The sequence below is a fragment of the Lampetra planeri genome, chromosome 10 (genome assembly GCF_965212315.1).
Source record: "Lampetra planeri chromosome 10, kcLamPlan1.2.h2, whole genome shotgun sequence".
NCBI classification, from domain to species: Eukaryota; Metazoa; Chordata; class Hyperoartia; order Petromyzontiformes; family Petromyzontidae; genus Lampetra; species Lampetra planeri.
The window spans coordinates 6,476,852-6,492,351 of NC_136116.1; the positions used below are offsets into that span (position 1 = coordinate 6,476,852).

Here is a 15,500-nt window from a genome sequence, read left to right on the forward strand (position 1 = left end):
TCAGATCTCTTTCTTGAAGCCCTCGGATAAGATGGCTTATCTTGTAAGCCGCATATAAAGGCCAAAGGGTTTGTTTTGGACCACAAAGACATAATGGCAAAAGGCCCCAAAGGCTAATCCTGTAATGGGGGTGCCTTGCTCCGTCTGTTGCATTAGGGACAGGGGCGTTGCCTGGCTGGCACGTCGGCTGTGGCGAGGCTGCTTGCCCACATGCCACCCTGTCTGTCCTGATGTCTCTGGCACCGCACGGGCTTAAACTTTCCCTGTGCTGATCACAAACAACCCGAGGGAATAAAAAATAATGCAACAGTTGATTGGCTTTAGTCACGGCAAACCTAACGTTATTTTTACGTGCAGCAGTTCACAGATTTTAATGCCTGGCTGGTTTTGTTGTTTTAACTTATTTTAGTTTGTGCTTTGTGTACTAAACTTGCGAATTGAGATTTAGTTTCAAACACACGGTTGACAGAATTTGAAGAAATGTACTTTTAAGCAAATTATTTGGGCGAATAATTTTCACTCTCTGCTGGCAGGAGTTGTTGAATCTCACACTTGCAAAGTGTGTATTGCATAGAAAGCGATTACACACTCTAATGAATGAAAATACACTTTTAACACAATTGCTTTGTGGTTTTGTGCAATTAAATGATCTCTTTCCCCAGTGCAGGCTTTATAGCTATTTGTTTAAAGGGCCATCCATTCTGTTTAGAAACAATTGGAATTTAGTACCACCACGTTTTCCTCTTCAGATGTAGCTCAGATAATACTTACCAGGCCTCACAGCGCAGGTTGTCTCCTGGCCTAATGCCACCCATTTCAAGGCTCTGCCTTTCCTTCTATTGATGTCCATGTGTGCACACACACACTCACACTCCGGTGTATATTAAACAATGCCCATGAAAGGGAACGGCTCGCATGCTATCCTGGTGCAGTGTGTGCCACCACCTTCATTGCTGCAGGTGGCGGCTTGCGCTTGGTGACAGGTGCTGGTGCAAGGACTTGCCAAATGGGATAAGTTCACGGTGTTCATTAGTGTGGGGGGCAGTTGGGGGGGGGGGGGCAGTATCCAATTAACAGGATTCGTAGAATTATATTTGCAATGGGAACGCAAAGAAACGGAGACAATTGTCATCACTGCAGCTGTTGGGCCTGTCATCGAGGAGGCATTCATTTTTCTTCCACGGTGTGACATAAATCCTGACACAGCACTGCGCTGATGCTTTTGCAACAGTGCATGATGTTTCTACTTCCATGGCGAGGTGACCATCAGCACAGAGCACCTGTCTCCATTTTATTTAGACATCAACTCGGGCTGTTTATGGATGCAATAGTGGATGTGGAGCAGCTGAGTTCGTGGATGCATTTTTTTAAAATAATCCCATGCACCAATTAACATATTTATCTGACGTATTAATACACAGGGGTACAGCGGCAACGCAGTCATTAATGCACTGCACTATGAACCCGGCGAGCTGAGTTTGAGTCCAGGCCCCGGCTAATATCAGTGACGAGTGATATCTGAACGGGTCCTGGGCTCCAGCTGCTTCGCTAACCCGCACTGGCCAACAGTATGGTGAAGTATGGTCAAATTGACCTGGCTTTGGGGAGGCCTTCATGCTGCATATGGATTGGCAAAAAGCTGTAAACTATAAATGATTAATATGAATGTGATGTTTTCCATCAGGTGTGAAAATATATAATCATGTGTTGGTACATTTTCATACCTTATGAAAAGAATACAAGGTATTAAAATGTTTTATTCTCTGTTGCGGAACATTGTGACAACTCATTTCTTGAGAACTGCTTCTTGTGTTTAATTTGTCCTTCCCCCGCACCTCCGATTAGCAAGGTTGGCTTTGTATGGTGCGAAAGGTCAACATTCAAATAGACAAAAGGCCATCTCGACGCTAAAACAATGTCTTTTCCGTGTCCTATTTCATTAAACTCAGTTGGAATAAAAAAAGACATCCGATGTCATTGGCAATCAAAAGCCGTCTATTCACTGAATTGTTGCCCAAATTTCACTGATGTCAATTAATTTCATGTTGGTTGTTTTATACTTGTGTTTAAGCAATGTAAACTACTCCATTGTGTAGGGCATTTTTACGTGCACGTGTGTATAAAACACAATGCAAACATATTTACGTGAGGCCACCCCTCCCACTTGTGGTGTAGCCTATTTGTCACGTGTAAGCCGCGTTTAAATGGGGCAAAGCTAACTTCAAAGGAAAGGGCTGTTAAAGCTGTAAGGACTTTTACAGCCCATTGAAGGATCACCACATTTACACATAAAAGATTGCATTGTATGAATTGTATAAAATCAACACTGCCTAATTTAATAAATGACAGTTGTGTGTTTCACCAGTTTAAATATGTAACAGCATAAATTGCCTGGGCTGATATCTCAGAAGCTAAGCCGGATTTGCATCCACCTGTCAATACCGATTGCGTTGGTGGCCAGCAGATGGCAGTCAAGGAACTGTATTCCTAAATCTATCTGTTTGGATCTATGGCCTTTAGTCCCTTGTATGTGTGGCGTCTTCTCCAGGAAACTCAGTTTGCTTTCGCATGTCCGCTGCTTAATGAAATGAGCTCCACTAGTAAGGAGTCATGAGGCTATGAGAGCTTTTCCTGGGTAAATCAACTTGTTGTGGGAGTCTACAGTCAACAATCAGCACCATGGCTGCTGAAAATAACCGCTCAGAGAGCGCCTTTTGCTTGTATGACTTCATTATGTTCCAGAGTTCTTTACCCGCTTAAACAAACAGGTAATATAACCAACCGTTTAATGTTTGGCGCTGAGGGGTTTTTCTGTTTGCCTCTGGCGGGGTTACTTAAGTGGCATTAAGCAGTTTTATACAGATGGGAAGTGTTTATCTCGTAGCAAGAAACTGGAAATCGTTGCTTTTACAGCCGCACTTTTAAATACTGTAATAGGTGAACACTCCTTCAATGTAACGCTGAAGGTCATGTGCAGACTCCAGTCCCACCCTTTGATACGAGCAGGTAGCCATGTAAACATTCCTTCGTGTAATGAATCGACTTAAATTCACGTGCCATTTATTTTATTCCAGAATCTGTATTGTTTTAAAAATGGCAATTATTTACCCAGGAAAGCCACACTTAGTATCAAGACTATTTTTCAGGAGGAGTTCTGCATTGCGAAATTTGGCCAATCACTTAAATTCGTTTTTGCCATGAGCATGTAAAAACAATTAAATAACACCCGTGAAATTGTACAACGCTTGCGAGGTACAGGATGAAGACAAGCATCACAGGCTGCACGCATCATTGCCATTGCATTTTGTCATTTCTCTGCACAGATGAAGCTGCTGAATCTGTACATTAAGCGAGCCCAGGCAGGCTCCAGTGGAGAGAGCACGGCCGATATGCCGGGCCAGAGCTGAGCGCGTCATCGCCGCCACCATCACAAACCACCGCAAGACGCGGTGCTCTGTACAGCCGGGGGGACGGCACCTGGCATGCAACTCCCCGCTTCGTGCGCCACACTCCCCCCCGCTGTCCGCCCACCTTCTCTGCTTGAATGACGGTGCCTTCGTGCCCACTTGGGTCCCCACCGTCACCGCGAGTGTCCTCGGATAGCCAGGGATTCATTTCTCACTGCATATTTTCTTGGTCGCCAGTAGTCTGGAGTAGGTGGCACATTGACAATGGTCACGGCCACAGTTGACAGGTTTGCTGGATGTGGCGTGCCCGGTGTAGACATTTTTTCTGAGTCACCATCCCGGACAGACCCCGCTGAAGTCAGAATCAGAATCTTTATTTCGACTGGAAGAATCCGATGAGCTATGAAGCTCTTTTTCACCGATGTCCAGTAGGAGCGGGTCAAAAAGTTAAGCGCCGTGTAGAGCCATCCGTGTGGCTTTTGGCTGGCAGCGGCGCAGTAAGCGGTAGCCACAGCTGTAGTGGGAGGGATTGTGGATGCGGTGCGGTGGGTCGGGGAGTACTTTCATGTCACTGAGCCGGTGGCCAGGCTCAGATGAATTAGCTCTGTGTGTGTGGCTATCCATGTAGCAGTGGCACGGCTGTGTGGAACGCAGAGAGAATGACTGCATGTTGTGCTGGTGGGCAGGAGCTGGTCCACCCCCTTAGAAGTGTCGTGCCTGAGTGGGTTGTGGAGAGCATTGGGGTCAGGTGTCGTGAAATTTAACTGTCATGTGTTGCTCCATCAGCACACGAGTGGAAAAGTAAATTGGTCAGTGTCCAAGATCTTCATTAAGATGTGTATTTTATTCGATTATTCTCAGCACAATACATAGTTTAACTCATATCTGAGCCGCTGTCACGGTCGTTAATTAAATTATCACTTTTTTCTCCAAATGTCATAATGCACAGCATTTAGTATAATGCCACTGTATAGTGGAGCAAACCATGCCCGCGTTAATGTAATATAACATAGGCTCGCACTTTGTCATTCACACCAACTCGTTTGTTATATCTGATCTAAAATCCACCGGAGTGCTGTAAGTGTAATGTACGAGAAATTGCTGCCCACTTCGTGAACACATCTCTGGGTTATTTGGAATGCTGGCCGTTGGAATTGTCCGTTAATGTAGGAGGTTGCCGGTGCGTCGTATTTAATCTTAGTCAGAGTCACGTGAATTGACACGTCTGTGCATTTGTATCGCTTTACCACCTTTTGCCATCTTCGAGCCATGCTGCGTTGCTTGCTCTGTGTTTGGCGTCTGTGCGTGCACAGCAAACACAGAGGCTAGGCAGCGCACTCGCGTAGCCGCGTACCGTGTCGTGCCATCCCGTTCATACCACCGAGGCACCTGGTGAACGACTCTTGCCAGGGTAGCATGGGCTCATAGCACATCGATATGTTTAGGGACGATGGTGAATGTTGTAATATGCATGCTGCCACAATAACTATCGGGAGATGGAGTCATCGCTCAGTCGTGTGTGCTCTTCAGGCGGAATCCCTGTTTGAATACGTTTGCGTAGATGTTTTTCACGTAAGGTTTTCAAAAAGCACCACAAAGATTGCCCGCCGATAATTACACTCAATCATTTTGAGAATAGCAGCATCTGCTGGATATAATTTTCTAGTCTAGAAAGTGGAGAGGGATTAGGTCGTGATATTTATTGGGTTGAAGTCACAGACATGGATTTAATAGTGGCAAGAGGGGCTCAATACAAGACTGTATCCACTTCATTTTCCTGGCATTTTTCCCAATTAATGTGGGCTCTGTCTCACTGCTCCTCTTTCTCCACTCGCTCCTGTCCTGGGTCATCCTCTCCACATCCTCCACAGTCCTTCACATCCTGACTCACCACTTGGAGCCACTGCTCTCTCGGCCTACCTCTCAGTCTCTGCCCTGTTTATCACCTTTCTTCCGATGTGATTTCGCTCTCTTCCTACGGCATGTCCTAGCCACCCGAGTCAACTATCGTTCAGACGCACTGCTCTATCTGCATACTTATTCATAGTCACATTGCTGTTAAGTACGGACATTGATCAGTCCCATGGCTAATTTCAGAAGTGGCTGCACACACCTGTAATCTGGCGACTTGGAGGCACTTCGCAAACAAAAGATGCCTGTTGGATAGTACAGCAAGTAAGTTGCATATCGAACTGTGTTAAATTTGTTAGTCATTTTTACACGTGGGGTTTTTTCCACTACTTCTGTTTTCTCACACATGCAACAATAACTAAAAATAAATCGAATAGATCAAGCAGCCAAAGCAGGTGGAAAAAATGTTCAGACTCAGTGAGGCATTCCTAGATAAACAGAGAATTTACCGTACTTTATTCAAATCAATCTTGGGCCAAAACAGTAGCATTAACATTCTTGTTTTTTTGTTGTTCATGCGCCACCCTCCTTTAATGACCACGAGCCGCGCAAACTAAGGTCGTCACACCGCAGTCTGAAGTGGGGGGGGAGGATGTGTCTGGCTTAGCATCACCGTGGCACTGCGCGCCTCGATCATTCGCTGACAGCTTTTCAGATATCCACGAGGCTACTCCTGAAGCCATCCCCCGGCCCACTCACCAACCTTCACGTGAACATACAGTATCAACGCCATCGATCAACTCCCCACCATACAAAAGGAGAAAACTAAAGGACCCTCCATCGTAGCTCATCAGCCAACAACTCCCTCCACATTTCACCTCTCCATCGCAACCATAAATCAACAAAACATAGCGTTAGAGCTGAAGCGTAATTCAAGTGGAGGTGATGTCTCGGTAACATAGAGTCGGTGGTTAGTGTCTAAATGGCAATCCTGCGGGAGCTTCCGCCTGACGCAGACTCGCTACTGATGAACAATCGCGGCAGCAAGATTGTGTGTGTAGCACTGCTGGCTGGTAGCTCTCCAGTTTCCTGCCACATGTCGCGTGAAGTTGTAGTTTGACATGACGCGCGGCGTGTGTGGTGTCGCAAGTTAGAGTAGCTCGTTTGTTATTTAAAATTGACGCGGGTTCTTGTCAATGTAAAAGAAAAACGGTGTGCGTGTGTTTTTTATGTTCATAAAAAAAGAATTCTTAACTGGGCAACGCAGAAAAATACGACAAAAAAAATTGTGCCACGTTTAAAACGTCGTGCGACACCGGCTGATGTTGTCGCTGGCTGACTGGCGTGTCATGCCCTGGTTTCAGGTCGCTAATTTGAGAACTTTAATTTATAATAAAATCACAACTCACTTTTGTAAATGTTCTCTTTTTAGTGGGTGGACAGATTATAGGAAAACACGTTTTATGTATTAAAACATTGATTAAAACTTTATATATAATGCTATTAATTAGGAGTAGAGTATACAGATTTATAGATATATTAATTAATCCCTAATCCCATATACTAGATATATCTGCTAATGTAGTGATACATGTTATGGGCAAACAGGGTTATCATTGGGGAGGCAAACAACTCTACAGTTTTGCTCACGATGTTGCCCAGGGCTTAATCTTTCACGCAATGTATTGCCACAGTTTGCTACATTCCTGGGAGGTGGCACGTGATTAATAACCACAGCCATAACGAGAGCTACTGTGGATGTGGTGTGCTGCGTGCAGGAAAAAAATCCGAGTAGATGACCCGCACAGCCCTGGCTGAAATTAAGCTCTGGTGTTGCTTTGTTTTTTTAACTGGTTTACAATGAACATTGCATGATCATCTGAGAAAAGATAAAAAAAATTTGTCCTAGATAATTGGCAGATATATAAAGTATGTACATTGCAAAGTTGCACCCTGTATTGACTGTGGCAGCTGTTATCACAGAGTATATTGCTGTAGGTGGTGGGTTTGCATGGAGGAGATAATATATATCGAGTTATTCTCTGATGGATATTTAATTGAGATGTATTTCCTTAAATGTGTTTAATAAACTGTACAGATATTAAAAAAAGGTAGTTTGAAAAATGTGTCTTTCTGGGAGAGGGATGCTGGAGGTGATGATGTGTTTTGTTTATTTGCAACGAAGGTGCAAATTCTCCAATGTCTTTTCGGATTGTGCTGCGTGCTCTTTGGCACGGTGTCGGATATTTCGCAGCACGTGCCGGAAGCTTCTTCAGCAAATGAATTGAGCATCTCGCGTTGTCCCTGGATTGTACAGCACTGCCGTCAGTAAGTGATTGTGTCTGGAGTAGGCTGGCCGATGTTAAGCTCCCAGCACATTTAGCGAATTTTCGGACACCATGCTGAACGACACCTGCAACAACTCAAAAACACATACGAGGGCTGTGCAGGCACAACCGCGAAAATCAACGAGCTAAGATGCGATTTTGTTGATTTTTGTTCTACATAAAAAAACCCTCATAATTTCAACCTCAAAACAGTCCTGGAAGCAAATGTGCATCGGATCTCGTAAATTGTATCCCAGCACACGTGGTCTAATTCACTTACAACTGGAAATGTAACGGGTAACAACAAAACACTGTGAGAACGTGTAGAACTGACGTGGAAGTGAGTAAAACTCATCACAGTTCACACCGGTAATTGATAGCCTAAACCAAGTGTGATATCTTTCCTTTATGTATAGCAATGCGATCGATCTATCGGACATCAATCTCTCGTTGAAAATAATGTAAACATGCGTAGAGTAAAGATTGCCTCTCAGTCTACCATCGTTTTTATCAGCCATGTTCAATCCACTGTTAGATGCGTGCATCTCCATGCCGTCACCATCCCAAATGGTCACGCAGTGCCACAATCCATCTTGCTCCTGTGTAAGACCCAGACCTTATTGGTCCACCTCTGTGGTGGGCATCTTGTGGTTCTCTCCTTCGGCTGCCAATACTTCACCAATCTCACCCTTAATCATCATCAAGCACAATTGTCTCAAAATTAAGAATTTCTAATTATCCATGTTTCCAGATTGATGTGCTCCCTTCTCTCTGCCAGTGTACCCCCATGCTTCTTTGCAAGCTTTGGTTTTGCTTTTTTTCGTCAAACTATACATTTTTACCAACCTTGAACATACACTGCAGGTATTCACACACGTCACTGTAACACTTTTCTTCCAGTGTCCGTGTTTCTAATCCATATACAGTACAGTACCACAGTGTCCATCAAGTGCCATGGTTAAAGTTAGGGCTGGAATTCTCACGTTTGTCTGGGGCGGCGACCACAAAAAAACATTTGCGCACCTGGCACACCGCATTCCGTATTCATCTTGCTATGGCTGCAGCTACTCGGCACGTGCCACTTGCCGGTCTACCAGCGACCTGAACAAAACTATTCAGGAAAAGCGCGTGCAGTGGACACCTGAGCAATCCGTGTGCGCAGTCAAATCACTCTCGAAATCATCGCTCAACTTAATCGCCTGCAACGGGCTTTGTCAACATCTGAGCGGCTAGTTGCTCAACTGCTCGCAACTGGCAACAGAGACCTGCACACACGCGATTCAGTTGCGGCAGATCGCTCAGGTGTGGTCGACGCGCCGTACGAAACCCAGCCCTGCTTAAGGTAACGGAATCCTCAGTTCCAAACGGTAGTACACAGTACTTTTAAGTTGTTAATCTACCGTCAGATGTGCCCTCCGCCGCACGTGATGATTGGCGCCTCGTGGTGCTGCCCCCCCCACTCCACCCCCGTCGTGTGCTTGGGAGTGCCCTCGCCAACAACAATAAGTGCATCTTACAGATTAAACCAGCGACATTTGTTTCGTGCCTCGACTCTGCTGATGAGACCCAGATGGTCGAAACCCGTCGAGAGTTTGCTCGCTTGAGCATTCGGCTGGCTGCTGGTCAACTCAAGTCTGCCTACCTGGAAGGCCAAGCCAATAGGCCGATACTATGAAACAATATTTAATTTCAAAGTGAAGATGCCAAGTGGAGGCTGATGTCACGTTATGTGGCTTTAATGGGCGCTTAAAGCCACTCCCACCACCACGTGCTCGCCGATATTTTACGGTGGGAGTGGTGGCGCCGTGGTTAGCGCGTTCGCTGTGAATCCGGCCACTGGAGTTATAACCCCGCACCAGTGACATTTAAACCGGTCCTGCACCCCCCCCCCCCCACCACGATATTCCGCCTCCCTTCGCTAACCTGCACTGACCAGCGTGGTGAAGTATGGTCTAACGGCATGGGGAGGCCTCCATTTCGCAGTGAATTACCAAATCGGTGTAATGTACAGCACCACATCGATCGTGATTGATGATAACGACGAAGACTACGAATGTATCGACGAGGGTTAATGAGAGCGCTGCGTTTGATTTGTGTGATGTATCGAGTAATACGTCTGTGAAATGAATCCACGGCTGGATGTGGGCTTCCCGACACCTTGTTAGTGCGGGTCGTTTTGGGGTTATTTGACCCTTATTTAACTTTTATGAATTTTATTTTTTTACCTACGTGACTTTACCGAAAAAACCTAAGAATATACTTCCCCGCTCTTTGTCAGCCCGGGGTTGGTGAAGACGGGGAAGCACGGGTGTACAGGACAACAATAGCTTCTGCTGCACCGCCCTCTGCTGATCATCACGGAGCAAACATCGCCGAGGAACGTGCGCGCAGAGAGCTCCATCACAGAGGATGGAGCTCTCTGCGGAGAGGAATGATGTTGCGAGACGCGTGACCAGCACTCGTAGCAGTTCCAGGCACGGGGTTAGGATACCCCATGGTGGACAGTCGTGCGCAGCGACGCGGCGTCTTGTAGTAAGAGAGTGGCGAGGAGAAGAAACTGCCGTACTTGGCCCTCCCCCTCTCCAACCATTATATATACGGAGTGGTAGCTCTTGTAATCTCTCATTTACTTGATACAGCTGTCGTGGCTTTGACGGTTCCACCTGAAGACGGAAGCTTGTGTTGCCTCCGAAACGTCGTGATTTTTATTTTATTTTACTTTTATTAATTTTAGTGTTTTACCTATGTGACTTTACCGAAAAAACCTAAGAATATAACGTAGAGTCCTTTATCAATCCACTGCTGTATCAAACCTTCACCCCCTGCACCCGCACCACCTCCTACCGTGTTTGACCATACTTCACCCACGCTCGACGATGTATGTTGGTGACGAAGAATAGGGGGGGGGGGGAAGGGGGGCGGCGAGTGGGTCGCCGGGATAGGTTCAGGTGTCACTCGCCACTGATGGTGGCCGTAGCCCGCGATCGAACTGCGGTTTGCTGGGTTCAGAGCGCAGTTCGCCGCGTCTCCTACCCCGGGTCGCAAATACGAGCTCGACAAATCCGTCTCTCCGTTCCGTGTCTGCGCGCGTACACATTAAACGCACGTTAGTCTTGCGGACTTGTGAAGACGTCCACGCTTCAGGTAGCCAGCAGGATTTGTTGGATCACGAAAACTCTCGACTGACGCAAATTTTCTGGGTCTCATTTGCAGAGTTCGAGGGCGCCAAGCAATTACCGCCGGTTGACCAGGAGGCCGTTGCGAAGTGCACTCCCCCTATAAGGGGGTTGTAGCGCAAAAATACGACGATCAAGAATGTTCGATACAATAAAATAAAAATACAGCACAATGGTGCGGTATTCCCACGTGGAGACACGGAGAGGGAAGGAGATTGGTTTATGACCAAGAGTGTTCCACTTGAGGGAAGATGCGTGGCGCTGTGCTTAACGCACCGCGTTGTGAACCTGGCTACGAACATGTCGATATCCCGAGCACGGCTAACATCAATGGCGATCGAGATCCCAACCGGTTGCTGAGTAACTGTGCTCCCCACATACACCAACTGCGAACTGGCCGGCGCGGAATATTCTCGATCACACCCCCCCCCCCCCCCCACGATTGGATCGACACGCAGCCTTCATCCAGCAGTGGATTTACAAAGTGCGGTGCGTGGTGTCGAGTTCCACTCCCCGTGGGGTCGTTTGTGTAACGCGTGCTGCATGGGAAACTGCGCTCCCTCCCCGCAGAGAGCCACGAGCTAAACCCTCTCATCGCGGTCCCAGAGCCATTAAGGTGACGGTGGTCTCGTGCTAATAATACGCCGTGTCCTGGTAATTTAGCGGACTTTGTCTCTCATTGTGGGCAATAAAGATGCACATCTCGGCTTCCTACGTAAACACATACAATCACCGACATGCCACACCGCAACACACAACGCACGCGTGGATACATTTGTAAACGTGTTGTGTAATAATAATAACAACAACAAATCAACATGCTAAGATGAAGGTTTCGACTCCCCACGTTTTTCGAATGTGGATGATGGACCACGCTGCTCCGTGCGGGTTCGAGATTCAGGAGCGGCTGAGATATCCCTCGCCAGCGACGTTAGCCGTGGTCGGGGCTCGCTCGCCCCCTAGCTCCCCCCCCCCCATGCCTACAACAGCAAGTGCCAAGCCTCTGGGACCTGCTTCGTTTTCAGTGATGAGACGAGATCGGGCGCGCTCCCGGGTACATTTGTCCAGAATGACGCCGACGTTTCGACTCTCGCCCTAACGCAACAAACCGCGACGAGGGCACCGATGTTCGCGAGTTCCGGGCCCGGTTACCGTGAGTGGCGTCTGATATCTGAACCGATTCTGAGCACCATTCACCAACCTGCATCGCATGACCTGTGTGGTGAAGTATAGTCATCGCACCAACTCCTATGATCAGACAACTTCGTGGGAAGTCATTCATGCTAGCAGTGGATCGACACATGCATGGCTGTAATTTGTTATCTTTCTACACACATCGTATGTCAAATTGTGAATGTAGTTTGCGATGTTCAGCGTTTTTGAGATGCAATGTATATAAACGACGCTATCTCAGCTATAATTATGATACAGTATGTAAATACTGTATTAACTGTAGGATACACGCAGCGCAAATAGCGCCTGAAAGCCGCAGCATTGGCACACGCGCACACACCAACCAGAGGCGTTTAGTAGCGTGGAAGGCACAGGCCCCCGATACAAAGGGGATGGAATTGGGGAACTCTGTCCCCCCTCCCCTACTCGTAGGCCGGGCACCTGGGTCGCTCTGGCCCCTGGACCGATGCGGCTGCACCGCACTCACGCACAATCGCAACGGCACTGATAGCGCCGTGGCTTTGCAAAGTCCATCCCCACCCCCAACACACACACGCACACACACCCCCAACACACACACGCACACACACCCCCAACACACACACGCACACACACCCCCAACACACACACGCGCACCCACACACGAAGACACGCGCAGACGCACGCACACACACACCCCCAACACACACACGCACAGACATACAGACACACCCACACACGCACACACGCACCCACACACACACGCGCCCACCCCCAACACACACACGCGCACCCACACACGAAGACACGCGCAGACACACACACACCCCCAACACACACACCCACACACGCACACACCCACACACGCACACACCCACACACACAGACACACACACACGCAGACACACGCATACACACACACACCCACACAGACACACACACGCCCCCACCCGCGTGTCACCCGCCCCCCGCTGTGAGCGCCGCGTTTGTCCTGCAGGCGGCGGCACGCGACTCGCGGCTCCGCGGCAATCGGACTCCCAAAATCAATTTACATTTTCATTAAACAGGGAGTGTAGGTGGGTGGGTGGTGGTGGTTGGTGGGTGGGTGGTGGTTATAATCGGGGAAGGGCGCAACCACAAATAAGGGAGAAGTGCTTGTCGCGCAGGTGAGAGTGTGCGCGTTTGTTTGTGTCTACTGGAGGTGGAGGAGAGGGGGGTGCATTTTATATATAAGCGGCATCGGCTGTCTCGGGCAGTTGTGCTCAGAGCGAGCGGCCAGGTGCTGTGCGCAACCCAGAGGGTACCTTGTGGGCTGAGTTAGGGGGTGCGCGCTTCACTGCTCTGCTCGCTCGAGGCAAATCAGAAGAGGACGAGGAGCGAGCTCGTACTCGCGTCTCCCATCACCCGCAGCGCCTCCTCGCTCGATTCTCCCAAGTCCCAGCCACCCGCCACCTGCCCGCCGGGTCAAGATGCTATTTTGGCACACGCAGCCGGAGCACTATCACCAGTACACGCCTCCCAACAGCTACCTGCGGTAAGCGAGTCTCGCGGCGGGCATGGGTGGCTTGTGTTTGGGAGGAGGAGGTAGCATGGGGAATGGGCAGGTAGCGGGGAACGCACGGGGTGGGTAGAGAGAAGACGCGTGTGCTTGGGACGCGGTGCTTGTTCGGTTTATGTCCACCCAGGAGACCGCTTTAGTGCACGGTTAATGGTGAGTAGTGGAGAGGATTAGTGGGGCAAGCACGTTGTGGACAATTTTCTATGTTTAGATGATGATCATCAATTTCGCGCGAGTGAAAAGTAAAGCTCGAAGCCGTTCGATTCCCGCTCAAGGCTAACATCAAAGGCGAGTGATATCTGGTTTATACGTGGACGTTTTATAAATGCATATATTTTTTTGTCAAAGAAAAACAATTATGTCGCCGTTTGAAATGATCTCAGTGTCTCAGCATGATAATGAAATTGGAATGTATTTTGTTTGGATTAGATTATTTATGGAAATGTCATAGAAACGCGGTTTCATTATCACAGTGCTAATAATGTTCATGGGTATTGTACAGTGCCGCTGAATGTTAAATTGTTAACTAAGGCTCTGTCTGTTACCGAGGTCACCTTTGCCAAATCGAATGTATCTGAATACGCTCTTGACCTGGTTACAATACGTGTATGTGTCTGCGTGCGGGGATCGGTGGTGCAGTGATTAGCGCACTCCGCTATTAACCCGAGTACCTGAGTTCGATTCCCGACCGCCGTCCAGCATTAGCGACGAGTTATAATCTGAACCTCCATCTCTGCCAATCCGCACTGCCCGACGCGGCGTTTGGAGGCCTTTATCCAACAGCTGATTAACACAAACTTAATTTGTCAGTCCACTGCTGAATGAAGGCCTCCCTAATTAGGACTGCACATTCATATTGTGTTGTATTACACCTTAATATATTGTATAGATATTGGCCTGCATAGCTTCTCGCTAACATCACTTGCCCCAACAGTTTTTGTGTATACCTTGACTAAACTGTTACGGAAAATCAATTGTGTCCAAACTTTGGTTTCCTCCGCCGATCCCAATAACCAGCCCCACTTTAACACGATCCACTCCTCTGACCCTCACAGCCACTCTTACCCATCACAGCTACGGGGTCGGACGGCTCGTGGGTAATTGGGGGCGCCACGGTCTCGATGCTCACTCAGGAACATGCATTTCGCTTTAGCTATTTACATTTGAACTAAGACTGAGGGTTACCTGAGTTGAGAGGCCAGTGGGATGACGTGTTGGGGCGCCACGGTGGCGAGATGTTAACGACCTCGCTTGGTATACAGGAGGTCGTGGGTTCGATCCCGACCCTGACGCCTGTTGTATATTTGGAGTTTGCGTGTTCTCCCCGTAATTACGTGGAAAATTTCCGGGTCGTCCGGTTTTCCCTCCACATTTAGAATCATTCGTTTAGCGTAGTTGGCTGCAATAAATGTCCACGCAATAAGCCACTTCCTTGGGCTGTCGTTTGTGGCCAGGTCACTCCTTCCTGTGGCAGTGGGGATTTTTCTCCGGCTCCTCCAGTTTTTCCCCCACAACATCTAGAAACATGCGTTTAGAGAATTTGGCTGCTATCAATTTACACATCGATGACAAGCTACTTCGTTGAGCAATCACAGAGGTCGGCAACCAAATGAACAAGAAGGGGCATTTTTTTCGAATTCGGTAAAATAAAAACTCTTTCAAGAGCTGCAATGCACTGTGGTGGTGTGAATACGAGAACGGTGATCCTTAATAAATAACGTCACGAAGCAGTCTTTAAAGAGCCGCATGCGGCTCCGGAACCGCGGGTTACCGACCCCCTCGAGCTATCATTTGTGGCCAGGTCGCTCCTGAAAAAGAGCCATTTAGCTCATTGAGCCTTACCTGGTGAAAAAAAAATCCTCCGCGGCCAACCACTGCAGAGAGAGAGATCGAGACGAAAAAGAAGAAGGGTAGGTAGCGCGGTTTGTTGATTTACGACTCTTGATTTGTATTTATTGAGCCCGTCCGTTGCGCTGTCCTCTGCGCTACGTTTTACTGCCGAGATGTGCGGCCCGATAGCGTGGCGCCT

At 48.1% G+C, this 15,500-nt stretch overlaps 2 protein-coding genes across 7 annotated transcripts in view; both read left to right on the forward strand.

Moving 5' to 3' along the window:
* The window catches only part of LOC144720924 (CLIP-associating protein 2-like), a 77,309-nt gene extending 69,941 nt beyond the window's left edge, over positions 1-7,368 (forward strand). For all 5 annotated transcript variants that reach the window (XM_078598094.1, XM_078598095.1, XM_078598093.1 and 2 more), the window contains one exon: positions 3,324-7,368. In XM_078598094.1, coding sequence (XP_078454220.1) covers positions 3,324-3,407 — 84 coding nt within the window. In that variant the 3' untranslated portion in view covers positions 3,408-7,368. The remainder of the gene's footprint in view (positions 1-3,323) is intronic.
* Positions 7,369-13,057: 5,689 nt separating this feature from the next.
* The window catches only part of TFCP2L1 (transcription factor CP2 like 1), a 29,284-nt gene continuing 26,841 nt past the window's right edge, over positions 13,058-15,500 (forward strand). For both annotated transcript variants that reach the window (XM_078598099.1, XM_078598098.1), the window contains exon 1: positions 13,058-13,447. In XM_078598099.1, coding sequence (XP_078454225.1) covers positions 13,383-13,447 — 65 coding nt within the window. In that variant the 5' untranslated portion in view covers positions 13,058-13,382. The remainder of the gene's footprint in view (positions 13,448-15,500) is intronic.